This window comes from Manis javanica, chromosome 8 (genome assembly GCF_040802235.1).
Source record: "Manis javanica isolate MJ-LG chromosome 8, MJ_LKY, whole genome shotgun sequence".
NCBI lineage: Eukaryota > Metazoa > Chordata > Mammalia > Pholidota > Manidae > Manis > Manis javanica.
The window spans coordinates 10,233,137-10,259,398 of NC_133163.1; the positions used below are offsets into that span (position 1 = coordinate 10,233,137).

The 26,262-nt window shown below is 36.7% G+C and overlaps 1 protein-coding gene across 8 annotated transcripts in view; it reads right to left on the reverse strand.

Moving 5' to 3' along the window:
• PPP4R4 (protein phosphatase 4 regulatory subunit 4) overlaps window positions 1–26,262 on the reverse strand; it is a 199,062-nt gene that overhangs the window by 106,154 nt on the left and 66,646 nt on the right. For 7 of the 8 annotated variants that reach the window (XM_073241911.1, XM_073241918.1, XM_073241917.1 and 4 more), the window contains 9 exons: window positions 15,088–15,209; window positions 12,928–13,050; window positions 11,778–11,947; window positions 11,317–11,436; window positions 8,906–8,983; window positions 8,000–8,083; window positions 7,222–7,404; window positions 2,881–2,986; window positions 1,168–1,315 (listed from right to left, as the gene is read on the reverse strand). In XM_073241911.1, coding sequence (XP_073098012.1) covers window positions 1,168–1,315; window positions 2,881–2,986; window positions 7,222–7,404; window positions 8,000–8,083; window positions 8,906–8,983; window positions 11,317–11,436; window positions 11,778–11,947; window positions 12,928–13,050; window positions 15,088–15,209 — 1,134 coding nt within the window. The remainder of the gene's footprint in view (window positions 1–1,167; window positions 1,316–2,880; window positions 2,987–7,221; window positions 7,405–7,999; window positions 8,084–8,905; window positions 8,984–11,316; window positions 11,437–11,777; window positions 11,948–12,927; window positions 13,051–15,087; window positions 15,210–26,262) is intronic. The other variant, XM_073241912.1, reaches the window with a different exon arrangement.

Genomic DNA, 26,262 nt, shown 5'->3' on the forward strand with positions numbered 1-26,262 from the left:
TGAAGCCAATGTAGTTGTACTTTTTATAATTTCTCACATTAAAAGTACAACACAAAAAACCAGTATCTAAATTTGTTCCCCTTATATAATGCTCACAAAAGTTCTGTTTAACTTTACAACATCTTTTGACAGTTCTTCCTGGTATAGTCTCTCTCAACAGCAACACTGTCAGTCTACACTTACTGCCTTGCCAATTCCCTTAAAAAGTATTAAATGTGTTGCCTGCAATTCATGTCAATTGTTTATAAAAGATACGCGTATGTCACACATGATAAAACTAAACGTGGCTAGCATGCGGACACTCAGCAGGGAGCTCTGAAGTTTTGTATAGGAAGTCTCGGCCCACTGACTGCCTGTGTCTCTCTTGCTACAGATCTCGGTTTGGAACAGAAACACAGAGCATGTAACACAGAAATCAAATAGCTAAGGCCTTAGAATTATTTTTGACCCATTATGCAATGTCCAAACAACTCTTAAGAAATAGTTATGTGAGTACTTGATTCCACTGATTTGTACACTTAAAAAATGGTTAAAATGGTAAATTTTATGTTATGTATTTTTACAATTAAAAAAAAAAGTATGCTTACTTTGGGAGGAAAAAGAAGCAAAACATATTTCTTCTGTTTTTCTATTTCCAAGCCATTTTCAGGCCTGTTCCATCTAAATTAACAATCAACTAATCAAGTCCAATTAACATTTACCAGATATCAAAAATGCGAGGCAGCTGAACATAGGAAAAAACAAGAAAAAGACTTCAAAACAGCCCTATCTCTCTGAGTAAATGGATCCCTAAAATTGGACAGATCTTCTCCAACTTTGAACTATTTTTTTTTCTTTAGTCTTAGAAGACAGATAATTAAGAATATTCACTCAGCCTTCTCTTGATGCCAGTGTGTATATCCAAGTGGCCAGAAAAGGCTGCCAGTTTGGCTTTGACTACTGTTCCCTCAACCCAATCAACGCAAGACCTGAAACAGTGTTAAAAGATCATCCTTCCAAGTCCTGGTGAGGCTCATTCATTAAGATCACTGAAAATTTCAAAGCAAGTATAAATTCTTGACTTAATTTTTTAAAATTTACTATGAGAAAGATTTTGAATATGTTCATTACAGTAGATACATAAAAAATACAAATTTATTCAAATATTTTCTTGGGCTGGTACCATACCTCACATTGGCCACTGGATCATGTGTCAGTTCAATTGCAGGTAGAAAGAAATATTTACAGAAAAATGATTTGGAAAAGATCTCTATAATAAATTCACAAGTATCCAAAAATCGAAGTCTATTCCAGTAACTTTTTCCTTGGCCCAGTTCTAGAAACAACAATATCAAAATTATCATAAGTTTAATTTTCCCTACATGAAATTACATGTGACAAAATCTGACACACAAAATGCATGACAAATTTGTTAATACCCACAATTTGTTTAGCAAATACAAGAGATAAGAGAAAAAACCCTATTATATACCCCAAATTTGTAGATACCCCACAAATAATGATACCTCAAAAACCAGAAAGAAATGTATTAAATATTATATTCAATTCCACAGAGTTTATTAAATATTGAGTGACTGTAGCTACTGTTTTCTGATCGTCCTTAACCCTATGTGCTAAGTACTCTACACATATTATCTCATTTGGTCCTGGAAAACAATATACTTACCCTCCTGAATGATAAGGATACTGTGATTCACAGAGGGTGGAGTTAGAGCAGCTAAGCACAGAGGTAGAATTCAAATGTAGGTATTTATAACTTCAAAATCTTTAACCAATCAATTAACTGTCAATTAATTATTGACAGTTAACTGTTGATCAATCAACTGTTCTTCCTCTCATTTCCTTAAAAATGCTCTGAAGTGGATAAAGTCATATGTAAACACAGTATTTTTGACAATAATTCAGGCAATATTTCAGGGATAATTTCTCCTTTAATCTTCAAAAACAAAATTCTCACTATTTAAATCCAGATAGAATCTCTTTTCAAATTTGAATTTATGCTACATGTGAGGTCCTACCACTGAAAAATGAAAATTGAATTAAAACAGAGTAAAAAAAAGAAAGATTAAAGCATTTTATTGTACGTACCTAAACTTTTTTTTTAAGTATAGTGAGCATAATTTTTCTTAAATGGAATTTCATGGACTCTAATTTTTTGAAAGTGCCTACCATACATAAAATGATAAATTCCAGTCAGTTACCCAGAAAATCCTATTACCTGCCTATGTGGGTTAAAAAGAGGCTAATAAAAGAATTAAGACAATGGTCAAACCAATTATACAATTATTAAAAGCTCACTTAACATGTGTATGTGTGGGCAACTATTTCTAGAATTAATACTTTCACTAAAGGTTTTTGTCTTGACTGTACCCCTTAGCAAACTAAAATAAATTTGCACTTGTTAGCTGATATTTTTTAAAGATATTATAAATCATCTAGGCTTATCAGATTTATATTCATGTATGCTATCAACTCTACTGAAGGGGAGGAAAAAAACTCGTTCTGTTAATATTTAAAATAGAAATTAAAATTAAGTTATTAGATTCATGAATATTCTACTTATATTTTAGTTCCAAATGTTATTTCATCAGGGTAGAAACTGAGCTTTCAACCTAAGTATACATATATTGTTTCTCCAATGTAGAAATTCACAAAAGAAGGCCCAGAGTAATTATCATTTTCCTTCATCACAGATCTGATCCTAACATAAAGACTTCTAAAACAAACCAAAAATATTAACCTACAAAACTCAAATACAAATACATTCTAGATATTTAAATCAGCCTGATTATTCATGGCATAATGATACATAAAGTCAGATCTCACTAGGCCAACCAGTTTACTTTCTGTTTTTTAAAATGAGATACAATGATTACTTACGTTCAATTAATTTTTGAATGACCTCATGTCTCTGCTCCTGTTTACGATTATAACGTAGAAAAATGCAGAGAGTTCTTGAAGCTGCCTTTTGGACAGGTAAGACATTCTTAAAGAAAATAAGTAAGAAAAGATAATAAACCAGTCTACTAGTATACATTCTGAATAATTTGGCCCATAAATCAATTTTAAGTTACTGACTAAAAGTATAAAAAGTATTGTCTGCCTCTCAAATCAATGTGGAAGTTTTCCTAATTTAATGTTAATATCACTCAAGCAATCAACAAATATATCACATCGCAAAGTCAACTTAATCTGGCAGAGTCACTTCCAAATCATCCAGATTTGCTTTATATTTGACTCTTATTCCTGTGTCACTTCATCTCAAGTGACAGTCTCTCCAAATACATCTCAGCCACCCATTCCCTTAGCCATTCCCTGGATCCTGTCACTCCTTTATTCAACAAACATTTTCAAGAACAAATGCTGCATTAGGTACATCAAAAATGTGCCACTTCCAAAATATAAATTTAGAGATCCTATGATCAGGTATACTTTTCCATCCTTCTGCCTTACTTCTGCCTCTTCAACTTCAACATCATTCACCGACATCCCAGGTCCACAACAGGTAAAGCACAGAATCCCAGGGACACCATGTCAGTGACTGTTACCAATGTTCTAAATGCCTTTGAGCTCTGTCACACCCCTGGGCAGAACCTGAATTTGGTTCAAATTAAGTTCGGATTCAAACTATGGATTAGAGAAAAATATCTCAACCAGATGTAATGTATCCAGTATAAATTCATGTTCACCATCTTGACTTACATATAAATATTACAAGATTTAATTCTTAAAGACTGTTATAGTGGGGATGGATCCTTGAAGTTCAAAGAGAACAATACTTTGCTGAGAGAATACTGCCTGCTAGCTCCTCTCATATTTCATACAAGCTATTTTCATTCTATTGCGTACTATTCCATGTGGTGTTTTTAATCTGTTGCATATAAAAGAGAATAGTCACTATGAATTAGAACATAAAATGTAAGAAATGCATGGAAACAGAAACATCACTGGAATTAAGAAATGAAGTTTAGATAATCAAGCTACATAAAAAGATGCTACTCTTTTCTTTCAGTTTGTGTATACTAATAGAATTTTTCGAATGCATAAATGCTAGTAATATGAAAATATGTATACCTTGAGCATCATAAAATAAGGTAAGCTATCCTTTGAGCTAGAAATCAAAAATAAATGTAATCATAGCAAAAACATACAAAGCCAGCTTGAAGAAGCTGTGACAATTTAAGCACACAAATAATGGACAATTGATTAAAACATTATTTAATATTTTAAAATGCTATAAAATAAAGAGACAACACCATAAACAAAATTAATTTGTCACCAGTGGAAATGACTACTGCACCAACTCCTAGCTCTGAAAATTAATAATTAGAGAGAAAGGATTAAGAATTTATCCCGCCTTTACATGAAGAAATATATTTCAGGGTAATCAGATTACCCAAGTGGATGAACAAAAGCAGTTCTTCACAGAAGAATGCCGTCAGAAATGTGGAAGAAATGACAGAATTTTTAAAAACCACTCTTCTGCAAGTTCTAATGAAATAACTGATACAGGAAGGTGCATCAATGGATGCTAAAACTAATGTGTAAAAGGCTGATTGGAAACTGGTGTTCCAAGTGCTGAAATGTCAGCTTCAGACTGCAGTGCAGATCACAGGGGAGAAAACAATTTTCAGGTGAACAGCCACCACCTGTACAGCCGTTCTTAGCTCTCTTACAGAGGAACGACTGTCCAGATATGATGGAATATAAAATACACAGCAGCATTTATGAGATATTCTTGCCTAAAATGTTTAACCTAAAACTCAGCAATCTTTTAGATCTAACTTCCAGTTTATAATATGGAGAGCAAACAAGTCAGCGCCATGAGGAAGCATTCTAACAAACCCAGAGTTGGAATACCCTACAGGACAACAAGTCTCTTCCACAATTCTAATGTCATGAAAAAGTGGGAAAAGGGAAAAGAGGGAATCTGTTCTAGATTAAAAGTGAATGAAGAGCTCCAACAACCAAAGGCAATGTACAGATCTTAATTGGATCTTAAATGGAATAAATCAACTATAAAATAATTTGGGGGATCATTGGTAAATTTTAGTATGTACTGGACAGATAATAAATGATATTAAATAACTTTATTTTGTTAAGTGTAATGATTGTATTGTGATGGTACAGGAGAATGTCCTTTTTTAGAGATGAATACTGAAATATTTAAGGATAAAATATAATGATAACTGTTATTTAAAATTCTTCAGCACCATGAAATAGAAAAGGCAAAATATGGCAAAATATTAACTGTCAAATCCAGGGGATGGGTATATGAGGGTTCATCATAGTATTTTCTCTGCCTTCATGTATCTTTAAATTTTTTTCATAACAAGTGGAGAAAAGAAATTTACATCATTCCTCCACTCAAAACCTTCCAGAGATCTCCCTTGTTTTAGAGAATACAACCCAGATGCCATCTCCTGGCCTTTAAATGCCTGTGCCATGGGCCTGGCACCTCCGGAGCCTCCTCTCTCTCTACCCACAGCTTTCCTACTCCCTCTCTCTGGCTTCCTCGCTGCTCCACACACAACCAAGCACACCCTGTATCACACCTTTGTACTCTCTACTGCTTTAGCCTGGACCACCTGTCCTTTAGACATCTGCACAGTCACCCGCTTACTGTGTTCACACCTCTGCATGCCTCTACTTCATCAGAGAGGACTTTGTCCTGCCCAAGACATCCACAATAGCATTCCAGGACCCTCCGTCACTTTTTTCTCCTCTACTCTGTGTTAGAGTTCTTCATCGTACTTTCCATACCCGACATACTACATATGTCTGTGTCTATTTGTCACCTGTTTCTAGGAGACTGTAAGGTTCCATGAGAATAGGTCCTTTATCTCTTATGTTCACTACTGTGTTCCTATTACCCAGGAGAGTCCTTAGCACATAGTAAATGTTTCAAAAATTTTGTTGAATGAGTGAATATTATGACCATTAGGTATGGAACTAAACATAAAACTCTTTCTTTTCCAGAGAATATTGAGACAGAATATATATGTCCTCTTTAATCATGGAAAATGTGCTACAATTATCATATATCTCCTTTCAAGTTTAGAATTATCTCCTTGTAAAAGAAAACAGTAGAACAAATCTCTTAGGCTTAAAAGTATTTTGTTCACACTGTATGTTGTAAGTCATTACTCTTTCCTGATAAGAGAAGCTAAAAATATGGCTCCTAAAAACATAGCTCCCTAAACAACATGCCTGCTAACAAGTAGGTTGAGACAAACAATTAAGATGAAACTTCCCAGCACTTACCATCACCTGTTAATATATTTACTTATTTTATTATTTATCACCAAGCACACCACCTCCACCTCAGAATGCAAGCTTCACTAGACCAAGATTCTGTCCTGTTCATTCCTATATGCCCAACTCTCAGAACAGTGCCTGACACATAGCATGCACTCAAGTAATTACTGAATAAAATAATTACTAAGCTCTGCTCAGTTTTATATGAAATTTTGTATACATTACACTCATGTATTGTCCTCTGGTAAGGATGTTACTGGTGTAAAAATCCCTGCTGAGGATTGTTACATCTATAACATAACTTTATCCTCTGGGTTTTACCTTGATACATGAAATAAACTTATAGAAGTATTAGCTCATGAAATGTATGCCTTTTTTCTTTTTTTGCTTAAATTATAAATGACACCAATAAAGTCCATTTTATTCTCTTTTTAATCTTTAATTTTAAGGTTGTCCATAGTAAGGCATGCATGTTTTTGGCATAAACTTCATCTGCTACACAACCACTCTTTACATACTATAAAAGTCACCCTGCTAATACTGAGGAACACAGGAGGGCTTGGCAAGCAGCACAGCTGAGGGAGGCACCAAGGCCATGACACCAAAGGTGCATGCCAGGGCAGAAGGCACTTTACCAACAAGATCACTGGCTTCTGCCAACCGTCCTCTTGAGAACTATGTTAAGTTTGAAGCAAGTCTGTTTACACTGTCCCTCGCAATACAAAAACAAGTGAAGGTCCCACCTGTTCGTTCCTTAATTCAGCTACATAGAAGATGACCAAAAGAATTAGCGGAGATGCAAAGGGAAACTTGTGCTCCCTCTTAGGAACCTTAGAAAAATATGTACTTCTAGCAAAATGGAATGAACTGAGTTTGTCATACTCTTTTGTGAATGTGAAGGATTTGTTAATTCCAAAATCAGGCATGCATTCAAAAGGATAAGATAAAAGGTATTGAGCTCACATTTGTCAACACGATTGTGAACATTCTCTGTAAGAAACGATAATAAATCTGATCACTTGATATGATGTGTGGCAGACAGGCATATTTCTGTAGCAGCTTCTCATGAGTTCTCCATTTTAAAGAGGCTGCAGCTCGCTGTTCAGCAGCTGTGAGAGCTGGAATCAAGTCTGGCAGAGATGCTAACTGAAACAGAAAACATTATCAAAAGAACTGGTGACAATAAACCAACTGCAGCATTCAGTCAATTATTCAGCCCTACTATACACTGTGCAGATGAGAACTCTTGCTCATTTCAGAACTTAGGAAGCATCGCAGCAGCCAGAAGGAAACAATTATCTGGTGAAATCAAGTACTTTTAAAAAATCCGTAAGTAAAATTTATGGTTACTGGAAACAAAATTTTGAAATAGAGACTGGGACTCATGATTCTTCTAACTAAAGCAAACTTACTACATTTCTCTGTCAGCAAACTTACCTTCTTTAATGAGCAAAATTCCTACTGTTTTGTCCTTACCAGTTGTTATTCTTGGAATAATAATTGACACCAAATAAAACTGAAAATATGAACGTAAACACCAAGGACAATAAGTAAGAATCATGGTAATACAAGGATTGTAGAGGAAATTCAAGTTGTTGAAACTCCAACAGACATTACTAAGCATCTACTATGAGATAAGCACTATGTTAAATGTTCTCCATACATTGTTTCATTGATTCTTCACAATTCTGTAGGGTAAGGTGATATTTATTAAGACACTTTTTTGATACATGGAATTTACCTTATTTTCTTGAACACTGCTTTCTCCACCAGTAGACATAAGTTCCAGGATTTCTGGAAGATGATCTATAAGAGCATCTAGTACCTTTTAACAGAGATATTTGATTACTCTTATGAGGATTACTATTTTTTCTAATTTTAGATCAGTTAACTTCACATGTCAACTTCTATGGAGAACTAGTGCTATTTACCAAACAACACTGTTGCGATTTCTATTTTCTTATTCTGCCATCATCTTGCTGGAAAGCTTAGAAACATGATCAACTACCTGGATCAAGTGACACTGGAAAAGAAATTAGTGTATTTGCCTCCTGATGTTGTTCAAATAGTCTAGATCTGGGACAGCTATTTCCATATAACCAATATGGTGAGAAACTGCCTCCCAACTTTTGAAAAGCAACTTAAGTCAGATAACATCATCAGTGATGTCTAAAAGTTGAGGAGCTGAGCTTTAGCAAGCTAGGAGCCATTTAGATGAACAGGGAATACTAAATACAGCATCAAAATAAAGTATTTGTAAGTCTACATAGGTATACCCCCAAACAACAGTGAGAGAAAAAAGATATAAAATGTGACATATATGATTACAAATGTGTAAAATAAAAACCTTTATATAGATAAAAACTTTTTAATGAAAAAACATAAAATAGTACTCTTTAGTCTACTTTTTGACATTTCCTATATTTTCTTTAATAGACAAATATTCATATATTTACATATATTAAGTGTATTTTTGAGACCTGATATTTTTAAATGTCTATGATACAGTAGTACACTGACTTGAAGCTTTTGAGGCTAATAAGCTGAAAGAATCAATACAATCCCCAAGATGTAGGGGAAAAAAAAGCATTGATATATTCAGACTTAACATAAAACAAGTAAAAACCAAAGAGTAAGATGATATTACCTCTAGTGATTCATCTTGTAATAATGTTATTAGTTCTTTATGTATTAAATATACTCCAGAATTCAGAAGCTTAGACACCTAAAATGTAGCAATAAAGTCTCTCAGATTTGAAATTACTAGACATATAAAGGTTATAATAATGCTATTAAAAAATACATCCCTGTGCGACATTTCTTCTAAAATAAGACTAGCTTACAACATAAATATAAAATTAGATTTCTAGAAAAATAAATTGCATACATAACCACTTTTGAGTCTGCTTCATAACTTGGAGTGTATAGGCGTGGGCAAGGGAAGCGAACAGATGCAGGTGGGAAATGCAGAAGAATGGATTTGTCAGAGTCACAATTTTCCTATCACAAGTAATAATAAGCCCATGGATGACTCTAGTTCATACTTTGAGGTCTTAGAGAAGCCAACAGGGTCTTATAGAATATCTCAGGCCTATGAGCATCTATCCTGGCTCACAGCTTCCCAAAAAGGGCAAGTTCTACAGAAGGGCCATAGTGATAGAGAGAGATAACTCCTAAGCAAGTAAAACACCAAAGACTTCTCCCATCAAAGACTTTAATCAGCATCAGAGGACTTGGGTGAGTCTAGACTAACCCAATTCCCTTGTGAATAGTTTTTTTTTCCCCCCTCCAAACAAACTCAGAGCCCACAATAGTAAATTCGCCAGTTTCTACTTCACTTTGTATTTTTTACATATTGGGCTTCTGAGTAAGGTTTTATTTGCAGGGAAAAAAAAGCTTCCTGGACAAAGAAAGTTTTTTTAAGACCTTTGCTCTATAGGGTTACATTTGACTTACTAATATTTCCAAATTATATTTTTCTGAAAAGAATAAAGTTAGAACATATTAATTATCAGAATCTAGCAAAAACAATTTTGTTAGGAAAATTTAAGTCCATCAGTGGATTTTCATTATTTAAAAGAACAAGCCTAGACTAACAATTCATTTTATGGAGTATTATTAGCCTACTTACATGGTAAGACTGTGAAAATATGGAAACTAGCCACCCAGCAAATAGCTAGATCAACAATGTCCAAACACTCCTTCCTTCCAGTTAAATATTATTGCATATGTATTTCAATATGTTTATTTATATGGTGCCAAATGTCTGATATAAAACATGAATACAAGTGAAATATTCAAGGGCTGAGATAAAAATAAACATAGAGACTGAAACATTACATAATCTTACATGCTCAGACTCAAATTTTGTGCAACCATCTCAGGGGAGAATTCATCGAGACAAACAGAAGCATGCATGGTAACCAAGCCTAAAGGCCCGCTTACTGCACACTGGAGACGAGTATCTCACTCAGCCAGCCAGTGCCCTCTGTCCACTCCCCTCCTCCAAAAGCATATTTCTACAGCTATATTTACAAAGATGACTTAATTGGGCAACAATGGACTTTTTAAAATTAAATACACTATTTAAGAGGAATATTTCCTAGATTTTTCACAATGAACATTTCATTCATACCAGAAAAAAATTTTATTCAAAATAAGCAAAGACTATCACCCAACAACCAAGAGAGTCTTAAGTAACATTCATAATGATGCCATGGATAGTCTACACACTTTCAACTAATCTAACATTGCTTTAAGGTAGGAACACAGTGCAAGAAAGGGGATAAAATATTCTTGTTGAAAGTAAGAATATTTATTATACTTCTTATAAAAAAGGAAATATTTTATTATGCCACTTAGAAAGAGATGTTCATGTTCTGAAGTTGACAAGTCACAGTTTATACATTTCCTGCATACAGATTATTACTGTGATCATCTAAGACACATAGCCCAAATTTCAACCTCAAGGGTTAAAAAGTTAATTACATTCATTATAAAAGCTCAAATTCATTTTTGCTCTTACATTATGGAGAGCTGTTATAATAGATGAATCTAATAGCCATGCTCATGAAACATAATCCATTTGCAGTAGAAATGATAAATTTAAATAATCTGTCAATTTTCCATCTGTTCGCAAGTACTTAAATGCAAGTGCAAAGTTAAATATAAATATTGTAAAGGATATAAAAACCAATTTTACTTCCAAATCTGCAAGGACATAAAAACCAATTTTACTTCCAAATCTGCAATACCCACACCCACATCCACAATGTCTAGCTTAAAGTAAGTACTGAATATAGAGATAATGAATGAATGGATTAATAAGAAATGACACATAAATATAACGTGTTTCTGCGAATGAATTCTGTAAACATACAAAAAGAGAATTATGGGAATTTTAAAATAAGATTTAATACTAGAATATGAAAAGATATGGAGCCTATACCTTATAAAATATATATAAACAGAAGTGTACAAAACATCAAAACATAATTCATACACACAGGTAGAATTAACAATAACAAATGTAAAGTGTTATCACTTCTTCAGACTTACTTCATAAAAGCAAATAGCAATAGTGTATCTGACTGGTACTTCAGGGTCATGACAAAAGCAGAAGAATGTAGAATAGAGCTCCATGTGGAAGTTTTTAGGATCAACAAAAACAATCATGGCCTGGTGGAGATGGAAGGGAGAAGGCAAGTGGGAAGGAGAGAAAAACAGGCATCAATACCTAATATTAAAACCATTTCATTTAAACTGAAATCATGTCCTCTGAATCACAATTCATAATTCAGTTAGAAATCATATTTGGAAGCTAAAATGCATGCATGTAATTCTAATTTATACAGAGAGACAAATACAAATTATACCAATATTACTCAGTACCTACTATATATACCAGACATAGTGCTAAGCAGCCAGTGACAAATATGGCAATGTTGTTTAATGCTATCTATTCACATATGTTAGTCATAATCAAAATGTCTAGTCAATACATATACATCACTTATTACCGGAAAGTTGTAAGCGCAGTTCTTCCGTACTGAAATATATTTCTTCTCCTGCTCTAGGATTTGGGGTGGAATCTGGTTTTCATTGTGTCCATTTTCTTGTTGCAAACCCAATGTACAAAGTTTCTTATAAAACTCCAAAAATCTCAAGTGTTGATCTGGAGTAAAAATTCCTAAAACAAATTGCTCAACATTTTAATTGAAAACAAAAACAGAAAGGCAAAGTATAATAAAAACATAATTGGAACCAAATACTAAATAAATGGTTAAAAATCCTAAGTAAAGCAACAATGAGGAAAGATTATTATGAAGAAATCTAATGGGTTTGCTGTTGCACCTTATATTAATTTTAATATTTTAATTTTAATTTCGGTAGTATAAATTATGGCTGGAATTATGCCTCATTAATTTATACAGCATGTATCACACTGTAGACCCTTAACAAGTCACTACAAGAATAATGTAGTCATTATTTCTATTTAGTTACTATAAATATTCTAAAACTGCTTGCAGAAAAGAGATGCATATGTGTTTGCAGAGAAGGAGCTTAAAAACTGAATCTGAAAGATGACAAAGGAAACCTAAAATATTTTTGACCAGTGGACTGGTTCCACATTCATAAACTATCTTAGGGAGCTAAGAACTCATCAAAGATTGCAATACATTTTTTTAACAACCTATTAAAAGTCTACAATCCACATAAAAAAGCTTTACTATGCTGGCTATAATTAATGCTTACATTATTAAGGTAAGCTAAAAACAGTAATATGTTTAAAATTCCAAGAGTTATGGGTGTTACTCTACATTCTAAGCTGAACTATTCATGATGTATTATTCAACAAACAGTTAATAAGGGTATACTTACTAAGCACCACTAGTTAATATACCTGAGATCCTACCACATACCAACAAATACAAAAATATAAAATATTCAGAACTTTAAAGGGCTATGCCTATTTCATTCTGCCATTGGTCTTTCAAATATGTTCCATCTCTGAAAAAATATCTAAATGCTATCACAATTCTAAGGTCTCTTAAGATTTTATCATTTGAAGGATAGGTCTTACAACTTAAAAGTTGAAGTTGAGTGGTTATGGTAGAAGAAAAGGGGAAAAGTTATCTACAATCTTGAGATTCTTAGGATATATCATACCATATAGTCCATGACATAGTTTTCCCAAATGGAAAGATAAGGAAATAAGAATTGATTCATCTGCTTTGAAAGATTTTTCACAAAACGACTTCACTAAGGGAAGTATAGTTTGACTTCTGTCATCTGGAAAAAAAACAAAACATACTTTAGTGCCAGTTGCCCACACTATACATGTAGAAAACACACACAAATTCCAGACAGAAAAATGACTATGTTAGCCATATAGTAAAAGAAATATCTTAAAACAACAATGATGGAAGTGTGTAGTGAAAAAGAGAGTAGAAATTGTCAAAACCTTTTAATGCCAGGCAGAGGGGCTTGGACTTTACACTGCAGGCCATAGGGAAGAGAATATCAGAGCGATCACAAGGTAAAAGCTTAGGTGATGGAGGTTTTGAGTCTCAAATGAAAGAACCTTAACACCACTAATGTAAATGGGAGAGAAGCAGGCACAGGAAACCATATTCTCTTTTGCCTGCATCTCATACCAGGCTGCACCTTTTTGATTGAATTTAACTTAGCTTATAATATGTTCTGTATATTGAATTTCTACACTTCTACTTCCTAGACTTCTCTGCTGAAGTCATAAGTTTTGATATGTTAGCAATATTTAAATCTTGATTCTAAATACTGAATTTCTCATTGTTCTCTTAAACTTTCAGAAATTAAACACTACTTTATTAAGGGTCTGACAATGCCAAGTAAAATGCTGTAACAGGCCTTTCAGCATTATCATTACTGTTGTCACCATCACATTTCAGTGCCACATCCACAGTTTTAACTAAATGACATTCATTCGACAAACATTTATGGAATTTCTTACAGAATAAGCAATATATTAAGTAGGAGAAGTAGAAAGTTGAATAAGTGGTCTCTGAACTAGAGGAACCCAGACCAAGAAGACAATCAAAAAAAAAAAGTAAGACAATGTGATCAGTATTTTTATAGATGGTGTAAGGCAGGAGTCTGCAAACTTTTCTTGTAAATGTTCAAGGCTTTGCAGTTTACCTGCTGCAACTACTCAACTCTGTCACAGTGGCACAAAAGCTGCTACAGAGAATACATGAACAAATGGGTATGGTTATGTTCCAATAAACTTTATTTAAACAAACATAAGCAGAATGTGGCCTGGTTGGGCCCACAGATTGCCAACCCCTGGTATAAGGGATTTGGAAAGACATCGAGAGGAAACTGTATTTCAGCTGGGCACTGGAGAAGGAGAAGAAGTTGACTTGGAGAAAAATAGAGGGAAGGGAAAGAAAAGAGTATGTGGAGAGGCTAGGAGTGTAAAAGAATTTGGTATGCCAAGAGTGAACCTAGAGCATAAGATACCAGGAGTTGCAAAGAATGCTGGGAAATAAAGCCACAAACACTGGTCAGGCCCAGGTCTGTGTTAACCGAGTACAGCAGTGATGGGGAATGATCAGAGGTGATGCCACAGTTTAGAGGCCTGGGGGTACCCCATTATTAGGACAAGGAGATTCATTCACTCATTGCAATTTTTACTCCTATGGCTCATCATACAATCTAAATCACTATTCTGTAACTCTCATATGTAATTATTGTCCACATGGCAAAAATCTTTAAGAGTCTCTCTTAGTTCAATGGCTAATGGTAACTGATGGTGACTGATAAACTAATGTCCAGCATTAGTCACAAGTCCAGTCATACACTCAGTAGAAGAACTGTCTTTGTGGTTGATTTGTACAACATAAAGAAATATTTCATTGCCCATTCCCTCTGAAACAGCCCCTCCCATGGCTATGAGATTTCTAGTATTAAAATATAAGGAGAGAAAACCAATTAGATATTGTTTTAGTCAAGATCTTGCTTAGGGTAAATTAGTTGAACAAGTTAAAGGCTAACTAACAAGCCAAATTCTTAGCCCCACATATGTCAGTTAAATGTTGATAAGGGAAAAGAGAGAGAAAGAGGAATAGGATCTGTAACAACCCTCGTTACTATGGGGATAAAAGTAGTGGCAGAGAAGGCAACAAGAGAGAAAAGACCTTAAAAAGAGACAGAGGAAGGGAGGTTTAACATTCATCACAAAATGTAAGAAATTCTGTCCTGCATGTACTTTCACTTCTTATTGGTGATATGAAACATATAGGAAAATGCTGTTTTCAGAAGCAAAGATGTGTCCACATGAAGACTTACCTGTATCAAATATGTCAAGCAGATTAACCAAAGTTTCAAAAGCTGCAAGCCGCACACTGCTGCCTTCATCCCGAGAGAGTTCTATTAATTCAGGGAGCACCACACTTTTTGTAAGTTCTGTCCTGCAGAATGACCATGAGAAAAACAATAATCACATAACAAAACTGTAGCAAGAACTTGCTAAGAAAAAGTCACTGGACTAAGTGCTATAGAAAATAAGAAAAATCATAAAGACATGGTTCCTGTTCTCCAGAAGCTCACAATCTGTTTGGAAAGCATGATATGAATATAAGAAACATTAACAGTCAATGTGTACCTACTTAAATAAGCCAATTCTATTTCCCTCAAGACAGTATTATTAGCTACAGGGATCTTAATGACTAGAAGTTTATATTAAACTTTACAAATTATAGTGTAATTTTCCATTTTAAGCAACTTCAGCAAACACCTGGACTAATTAGAAAAACAACAGTTGTAACTGTAGAAACTCTAACAAAATATTTTTATCTAGATTTCAGGGGATAAATTATTTTTTCATTCACCTGAAACATGACATTATAGCAATAATTTCTCTACAGAAGAATGATATATGATACTAGATGTTCCCTCTAGAAGAATGAATACAATATAAAAGCTTTCAGCTTTAATACAATCAAAAGTGGTTCTTATTCAATACTTTGTATCTGCTTATTAACCATGATAAGATGTTATTACTGTGACACACACTCTGATAAAGGGGAAGCTTATGATGTGGCCAGCTTTCTTGGTTACTTGATGGGTGATAGCATGAATTATAATTTGAAAGAGTACAAGAATGGCAGAAAGAGCTGCAGAAAACCTTACACTCAGAGCAGAGGGCAAAGACTCCAAGACAATGCTATCAAGCAGAACTTTCCACTTTGGTGGAAATATTTATAATCTGTACTGTCTAACAGGGTAGCCTCATGTGGCTTCTGAGCATTTAAAATAAGGTCACTATAACTGAGGAACTTAAGTTTTAATTTTATTTTAATTAGATATTAAGAAGATAAATTTAAATAGCTCAACATAGCTATTGGCCACCATATCGGACAATACAGCTCTAAGACAAAGACTTGAGTGAGTAGAGGTTCAAAAAAGTATTTTTACAATATTAATCTATGAATGAGTAAAGGGTGTCAAAAGGTACCAAGTTCCATTTATAAAATAAATAAGTCATGGAGATGTAATTACAGCATGGTAGCTATAGTTAATGACACTGTATTGCCTACTTGGAAGCTGACAAGACAGTAAATCGTAAACGTCTTCATCACAAGAAAAGAAAGGAAAAAAATGTTAACTATGGATGGTGATGGATGGTAAATAGACTTACTTAGTGATCATTTCACAATGTATACAAATATTGAATTATTAGGTTATATACCTGAAACTAATATAATGTTATATATCAATTATATCTCAATTTAAAAAGTTTTAAATAGTGTTTGTTCTTCATATATAAAACACCCATGTGAAATTATGAGAGAATTGTGAAGATCACCAGTACCCATGTCTTTAAAGCTAAGAGAAAGAAAAAAAAAATTAACCTACATCATCCACATACAGGTGTCAGCATTACCAAACATTCATCAAAAATAGGAAGTGGACAGGGGAGAAGAAGAAGTAAAAGATGGGAAAGTACATTCTAGCCTCAAGGTCATAGAAAAGTGATTTCATAAAAATTTTGCTCAGGATGTATTTGTATACCATGGAAACCCCTAACTTTATTAACAATGAAAAAAATAGTTAAAGAATTTTATCATCATTTATAGTCTAAAGTTATTTCCATTCAATCTTTAAACAGACTTCTTTATTCCAAATTCAATCTGGATATTAAAAATAGAAATAATCAGGAGGCGGAGCCAGGATGGCGGTGTGAGTAGAGCAGTGGAAATCTCCTCCCAAAAACACATAGAGCTATGAAAATATAACAAAGAAAAATCTTCCTAAAATAGAGACCACAGGACACAGGACAACATCCAGACCACATCCACACCTGCAAGAACCCAGCGCCTTGCGAAGGGGGTAAGATACAAGCCCCGGCCCGGCGGGACCCGAGCGCCCCTCCCCCCGGCTACCGGCGGGTGGAGAGAAACCAGAGCGGCTTTTTTTTTTTTTTGGCGAGTGCTTTTTGGAAGCCTTAGAGGGACGGGCCCCCGTTGCTGGGGAGGCAGGGTGGCGGGACTGGTGAGCAGGTGCCTGGGAACGGCGCCGGAGGACAAAGAATAACCCGTGTTTCTCCCTGCGGGACCGGCGGGCGGGTGCCTGAGACCGGTGCCTGAGGACGGAGGAGGTCGCGCGTTTTTCCCCTTTTTTTTTTTTTTTTCTCTTTTTGGCGAGCGTTTTTTGGAAGCCTTGAAGGGACGGGGACCCCAGTGCTAGGGAGGCAGGGTGGCGGGACTGGTGAGCGGTTGCCTGGGACCAGTGCCTGAGGACAAAGAATATCCCACGTTTTTCCCTGCGGGACCGGTGGGCGGGTGCCTGAGACCGGCACTTGAGGACAGAGGAAATCGCGCGTTTTTCCCCTTTTTTTTTTCTATTTTCTGCGAGTGCTTTTTGGAAGCCTAAAAGGGACAGGGACCCCGGTGCTAGGGAGGCAGGGCGGCGGGACTGGTGAGCGGGTGCCTGGGACCGGCACCTGAGGACAAAGAATATCCCGCGTTTTTCCCTGTGGGACCGGTGGGTGGGTGCCTGAGACTGGCACCTGAGGACGGAAGAAATCGCGCGTTTTTCCCCTTTTTTTCTCTCTTTTTGGCGAGTGCTTTTTGGAAGCCTTGAAGGGACAGGGACCCCGGTGCTAGGGAGGCAGGGCGGCGGGACTGGTGAGCGGGTGCCTGGGACCAGTGCCTGAGGACAAAGAATATCGAGCGTTCCTTCCCTGCGGGACCGGTGGGTGGGTGCTTTTTGGAAGCCTTGAAAGGACAGGGACCCTGGTGCTAGGGAGACAGGGCAGCAGGACCAGTGAGCGGGTGCCTGGGACCGGCACCTGAGGACCAAAAAAAAAAAAAAAAAAAAAAATCGCTTGTTTTTTCCTTGTTTTTTTCTTTCTGTTCCCTCTCTCATTGTTGCTGTTGTTGTTTTGGTTTGGAGAGTGCTTTTTGGAAGTCTTAAAGGGGCAGGACAGGTCACTTAGACCAGAGGCAGGGAATCTGGGGATCTCTGGGCACTCTAACCCCCTGGGCAGCAGGGAGCACAGAGGCCCCTTACGGAGATAAATAGCCTCCTGGCCGCTCCCCCTCCAACGGGGCTCCACCATTTTGGAGGAACAGCCCCAGCCAGGCCAAGCGCACAGCAACAGCGGAGATAAACCCCAAAGCAACTGGGCAGGAAGCAGAAGCCCTGTCTGCGCACAGCTGCCCAGCACAAGCAACTAGAGGTCGCTATTCTCCCAGGAAAAGGCTACAAACCAACAAGAAGGGAAGCTCTTCCAGCGGTCACTTGTACCAGCTCTGCAAACTATCTCTATCACCATGAAAAGGCAAAACTACAGGCAGACAAAGATCACAGAGACAACACCTGAGAAGGAGACAGACCTAACTAGTCCTCCTGAAAAAGAATTCAAAATAAAAATCATGAACATGCTGACAGAGATGCAGAAAAAAATGCAAGAGCAATGGGATGAGATGCAGAGAAAAATGCAAGAGCAGTGGGATGAGATGCAGAGAAAAATGCAAGAGCAGTGGGATGAAGTCCGGAAGGAGAACACAGATGTCAGGAAAGAGATCACAGAAGTGAAACAATCCCTGGAAGGATTTATAAGCAGAATGGATAAGATGCAAGAGGCCATTGAAGGAATAGAAGCCAGAGAACAGGAACGTATAGAAGCTGACATAGAGAGAGATAAAAGGATCTCCAGGAATGAAACAACACTAAGAGAAATATGTGACCAATACAAAAGGAAAAACATTCGTATTATAGGGATACCAGAAGAGGAAGAAAGAGGAAAAGGGATAGAAAGCCTCTTTGAAGAAATAATTGCTGAAAACTTCCCCAAACTGGGGGAGGAAATAATCGAACAGACCATGGAATTACACAGAACCCCTAACAGAAAGGATCCAAGGAGGACAACACCAAGACACATAATAATTAAAATGGCAAGGATCAAGGACAAGGAAAGAGTTTTAAAGGCAGCTAGAGAGAAAAAGGTCACCTATAAAGGAAAACCAATCAGGCTAACATCAGACTTTTCAACAGAAACCCTACAGGCCAGAAGAGAATGGCATGATATACTTAATGCAATGAAACAGAAGGGCCTTGAACCAAGGATACTGTATCCAGCACGACTATCATTTAAATATGATGGTGGGATCAAACAATTCCCAGACAAGCAAAAGCTGAGGGAATTTGCTTCCCACAAACCACCTCTACAGGGCATCCTACAGGGACTGCTCTAGATGGGAGCACCCCTAAAAAGAGCACAGAACAAAACACACAACATATGAAGAATGGAGGAGGAGGAATAAGAAGGGAGAGAAGAAAAGAATCTCCAGACAGTGTATATAACAGCTCAATAAGCGAGCTAAGTTAGGCAGTAAGATACTAAAGAAGCTAACCTTGAACCTTTGGTAACCACGAATCTAAAGCCTGCAATGGCAATAAGTACATATCTTTCAATAGTCACCCTAAATGTAAATGGACTTAATGCACCAATCAAAAGACATAGAGTAATAGAATGGATAAAAAAGCAAGACCCATCTATATGCTGCTTACAAGAAACTCACCTTAAACCCAAAGATAAGCATAGACTAAAAGTCAAGGGATGGAAAAACATATTTCAGGCAAACAACAGTGAGAAGAAAGCAGGGGTTGCAGTACTAATATCAGACAAAATAGACTTCAAAACAAAGAAAGTAACAAGAGATAAAGAAGGCCACTACATAATGATAAAGGGCTCAGTCCAACAAGAGGATATAACCATTCTAAATATATATGCACCCAATACAGGAGCACCAGCATATGTAAAGCAAATACTAACAGAACTAAAGAGGGAAATAGACTGCAATGCATTCATTGTAGGAGACTTCAACACACCACTCACCCCAAAGGATAGATCCACTGGGCAGAAAATAAGTAAAGACACACAGGCACTGAACAACACACTAGAACAGATGGACCTAATAGACATCTATAGAACTCTACATCCAAAAGCAACAGGATATACATTCTTCTCAAGTGCACATGGAACATTCTCCAGAATAGACCACATACTAGCTCACAAAAAGAGCCTCAGTAAATTCCACAATATTGAAATTCTACCAACCAATTTTTCAGACCACAAAGGTATGAAAGTAGAAATAAATTCTACAAAGAAAACAAAAAGGCTCACAAACACATGGAGGCTTAACAACATGCTACTAAATAATCAATGGATCAAGGAACAAATCAAAATAGAGATCAAGGAATATATAGAAACAAATGACAACAACAACACTAAGCCCCAACTTCTGTGGGATGCAGCGAAAGCAGTCTTAAGAGGAAAGTATATAGCAATCCAGGCACACTTGAAGAAGGAAGAACAATCCCAAATGAATAGTCTAACATCACAATTATTAAAACTGGAAAAAGAAGAACAAATGAGGCCTAAAGTCAGCAGAAGGAGGGACATAATAAAGATCAGAGAAGAAATAAACAAAATTGAGAAGAATAAAACAATAGCAAAAATCAACGAAACCAAGAGCTGGTTCTTTGAGAAAATAAACAAAATAGATAAGCCTCTAGCCCAACTTATTAAGAGAAAAAGAGAGTCAACACAAATCAACATAATCAGAAATGAGAATGGAAAAATCACGACAGACTCCACAGAAATACAAAGAATTATTAAAGACTACTATGAAAACCTATATGCCAACAAGCTGGAAAACCTAGAAGAAATGGACAACTTCCTAGAAAAATACAACCTCCCAAGACTGACCAAGGAAGAAACACAAAAGTTAAACAAACCAATTACAAGCAAAGAAATTGAAACAGTAATCAAAAAACTACCCAAGAACAAAAGCCCGGGGCCGGATGGATTTACCTCGGAATTTTATCAGACACACAGAGAAGACATAATACCCATTCTCCTTAAAGTGTTCCACAAAATAGAAGAAGAGGGAATACTCCCAAACTCATTCTATGAAGCCAACATCACCCTAATACCAAAACCAGGCAAAGACCCCACCAAAAAAGAAAATTACAGACCAATATCCCTGATGAATGTAGATGCAAAAATACTCAATAAAATATTAGCAAACAGAATTCAACAGTATATCAAAAGGATCATACACCATGACCAAGTGGGGTTCATCCCAGGGATGCAAGGATGGTACAACATTCGAAAATCCATCAACATCATCCACCACATCAACAAAAAGAAAGACAAAAACCACATGATCATCTCCATAGATGCTGAAAAAGCATTTGACAAAATTCAACATCCATTCATGATAAAAACTCTCAGCAAAATGGGAATAGAGGGCAAGTACCTCAACATAATAAAGGCCATATATGATAAACCCACAGCCAGCATTATACTGAACAGCGAGAAGCTGAAAGCATTTCCACTGAGATCGGGAACCAGACAGGGATGCCCACTCTCCCCACTGTTATTTAACATAGTACTGGAGGTCCTAGCCACGGCAATCAGACAAAACAAAGAAATACAAGGAATCCAGATTGGTAAAGAAGAAGTTAAACTGTCACTATTTGCAGATGATATGATACTGTACATAAAAAACCCTAAAGACTCCACTCCAAAACTACTAGAACTGATATCGGAATACAGCAAAGTTGCAGGATACAAAATTAACACACAGAAATCTGTAGCTTTCCTATACACTAACAACGAATCAATAGAAAGAGAAATCAGGAAAACAATTCCATTCACCATTGCATCAAAAAGAATAAAATACCTAGGAATAAACCTAACCAAAGAAGTGAAAGACTTATACTCTGAAAACTACAAGTCACTCTTAAGAGAAATTAAAGGGGACACTAATAAATGGAAACTCATCCCATGCTCATGGCTAGGAAGAATTAATATCATCAAAATGGCCATCCTGCCCAAAGCAATATACAGATTTGATGCAATCCCTCTCAAATTACCAGCAACATTCTTCAATGAATTGGAACAAATAATTCAAAAATTCATATGGAAACACCAAAGACCCCGAATAGCCAAAGCAATCCTGAAAAAGAAGAATAAAGTAGGGGGGATCTCACTCCCCAACTTCAAGCTCTACTAGAAAGCCATAGTAATCAAGACAATTTGGTACTGGCACAAGAACAGAGCCACAGACCAGTGGAACAGATTAGAGACCCCAGAAATTAACCCAAACATATATGGTCAATTAATATTTGATAAAGGAGCCATGGACATACAATGGCAAAATGACAGTCTCTTCAACAGATGGTGCTGGCAAAACTGGACAGCTACATGTAGGAGAATGAAACTGGACCATTGTCTAACCCCATATACAAAGGTAAACTCAAAATGGATCAAAGACCTGAATGTAAGGCATGAAACCATTAAACTCTTGGAAAAAAACATAGGCAAAAACCTCTTAGACATAAACATGAGTGATCTCTTCTTGAACATATCTCCCCGGGCAAGGAAAACAACAGCAAAAATGAGCAAGTGGGACTACATTAAGCTGAAAAGCTTCTGTACAGCAAAAGACACCATCAATAGAACAAAAAGGAACCCTACAGTATGGGAGAATATATTTGAAAATGACAGATCCGATAAAGGCTTGACGTCCAGAATATATAAAGAGCTCACACGCCTCAACAAACAAAAAACAAATAACCCAATTAAAAAATGGGCAGAGGAACTGAACAGACAGTTCTCCAAAAAAGAAATACAGATGGCCAAGAGACACATGAAAAGATGCTCCACATCGCTAATTATCAGAGAAATGCAAATTAAAACTACAATGAGGTATCACCTCACACCAGTAAGGATAGCTGCCATCCAAAAGACAAACAAAAACAAATGTTGGCGAGGCTGTGGAGAAAGGGGAACCCTCCTACACTGCTGGTGGGAATGTAAATTAGTTCAACCATTGTGGAAAGCAGTATGGAGGTGCATCAAAATGCTCAAAACAGACCTACCATTTGACCCAGGAATTCCACTCCTAGGAATTTACCCTAAGAATGCAGCAATCAAGTTTGAGAAAGACAGATGCACTCCTATGTTTATCGCAGCACTATTTACAATAGCCAAGAATTGGAAGCAACCTAAATGTCCATCGGTAGATGAATGGATAAAGAAGATGTGGTACATATACACAATGGTATACTATTCAGCCATAAGAAGTGGAAAAATCCAACCATTTGCAGCAACATGGATGGAGCTGGAGAGTATTATGCTCAGTGAAATAAGCCAAGCGGAGAAAGAGAAATACCAAATGATGTCACTCATCTGAGGAGTATAGGAACAAAGGAAAAACTGAAGGAACAAAACAGCAGTGGAATTACAGAACCCAAAAATGGACTAACAGGTACCAAAGGGAAAGGAACTGGGGAGGATGGGTGGGCAGGGAGGGATAAGGGGGGGAAGAAGAAGGGGGGTATTAAGATTAGCATGCATGGGGGGGAGGGAGCAAGGGGAGGGTGGCCTGCACAACACAGAGAGGACAAGTAGTGACTCTACAACATTTTGCTAAGCTTATGGACAGTAACCGTAATGTGGTTGTTAGGGGGGACCTGATATAGGGGAGAGCATAGTAAACATAGTATTCTTCATGTAAGTGTAGATTAAAAATTAAAAAAAAGAAAGAAAGAAAGAAGGAAAAGAGGGATTACTCCTTAACAGGATAAAACTATTGGTAAATCAAAGATCAACGCATGCTTTAAATATCCTTAATGTTGATCACTTAAAGGGTGTCAGATGATCAGCTATGGAGGTACTCTTTTCTGATAATATTTCTTTCTCTTAATTTAAAAAAAAAAAAAAAAGCAGTTACTGTGTGCTGACCTCCAATGAGTTCTGCACAGTGGTATAGAGGGCATGTCAAAGTGTGGGCAAAGGGTCTGTTTGTTTCTATGCAGGAGATCAAGGCCTAGCTTGGATACCCAGAAAATGAACTAAGATACGATATGAGGAGGAGCTTCCGGCATCAGCACTCTCTGGAGGACTTGTGCCAGGGGATGATCATCAAAAAGCCTCCACAGGGATCCGGACGATGCTGCGGTTGTGGCTGCATCCAGCCCACCGTCTCCTGGACTTGCCATAAGAATGAGGAGGGAGATGTCTAGGCTGGCATGTGCATACAGTGAGACAACGAATTTGACCGGATCTGTACTGTTGGAACTCAACCAGGAGTTGGGAGGGGTGCAAGTTGTAGCACTCCAAAATCTCATGACTATAGACTATCTATGGTTAAAAGAACATATGGGATGTGAACAGATCCCAGAAATGGACTGCTTTAATTTGTCTGATGGTTCAAGTACAGTTGGACAATATCCATCATATCATAGATAAATTTTCACAAATGCTTAGGGTGCCTAAATGGTTTTCTTGGCATCACTGGAGATGGATGGTAATTATAGATTTGCTTTGTTTATGTCACCGTATTCCTATTATGTTAATATATGTGTGCAAATTAGTTAGTAGTTTAAAACCTATACATACTTAAGGTACTATACAAGAAGATATGTCAAAGAAATAATCAATCCTCCCAAGTTTCCTTCATATGCTACATCTATAGCTTTTCTTCTTCCTTCCTAATTACAACCCTTAAATAGAATTCATGCCTCATATCGAATTTACCGAGTATCATAATTCCTCCAGGTGGTAAAGATACCTCGAGACAAGTGCTGGGCATAGAAGCCACAGGGCATAAATCTGCAAAGAAGTAAAAAGCTAACCTTTGCAAACAATATGGCTTCTCTCTCACTTACCAACTTTACATTTCCCTGTATGGCCCCGGAAGATGACTGGTTAGCCAGAGACGGGTAAGATTCCTCAAGGGAGGAACAACCTAAGACAGGCACAGTCGCAGGGGGGCCATCAGGTGAGAATTTGGGGATCAACAGAGGTGAGGCTCAGAACCTCACCCCCCCTGCTTTGAGAGAAATCTTCTGCATCCGTGGATGTCTTGATGCCCTTGTCTAGCCTGGATTAATACTTAGTCCATAGGCACACACCTGATCATCTGATCATCTACATTTGCCTTCTTACAGCACTAAACTATGTTTTCTACCTTTATCTTGCATCTACCTACCACTTCAGCATTTTATTAAAAATAAAAATAATAATAATAATAGGAGAAATGTGGGATCAACATATAAATCAAGTACAAAAATCAAACGAATATTCATATTTGACCTGATTGTTTATAGGTCATATTGCATGATCAAAACCGAAAGTTTCTGTGATGACTGCCCTTGTACTGTTCACCATGTAAGAATTTATTCACTATGTAAGAATTCGTTCACCATATAAGAACTTGTTCGTTATGCTTCAGAAGATTGGAGACTGACGAGAATTAGGCTTGAGATGGATTAATGATTGTACATTGAGCGTTGACCCCCCTATACTGAATTTTATTGTTGTTAACAACCATTTGATCAATAAATATGAGAGATGCCCTCTCAAAAAAAAAAAAAAAATAGAAATAATCAGAAGCAGTAACTCTCTAATAGCGATAGAATGAGTTCTTAATGCTGAACAGGGAAAGTGAATAAATAAAATCTGTACTTCATGAGTGGTTAATACACATATTTCCACTTTAACCTACCAACCTAGATAGGGATTTTCTTTTTCCAACTAAGTTAAAGCCACTAAGAACTACTGTACTATGTATTAAAGTAGCATTTTGGGGAGCCAGGTGTGTGCACAGATAGGCCCAGCAGGCATGGGCAGCTCAGTGTGAATGGAATTAAATAGTTCATGGGATTCTGAAAAAGAAAAAGAAACTCTTTCAAAGTTGTCAAACTGGCAGTGAGAATAAAGAAGGAGAGGTTAAAGGTGGCAGCATGAGAGGTGAGACAGAGGCTTCCTCCCAAAATCACATATAATATGAAAATATAATTAATACAACAATCCTGAAGGAGCAACAGGAAAGGGGGCTGTGCCGACTGCATACACCTGGAGAAAAGAATAAACCTCATGGAACAGGGTAACTCACCAAAGTCGTGGCCCAGTGGGACCCAAGCCCTTCCCCCACCCCAGGT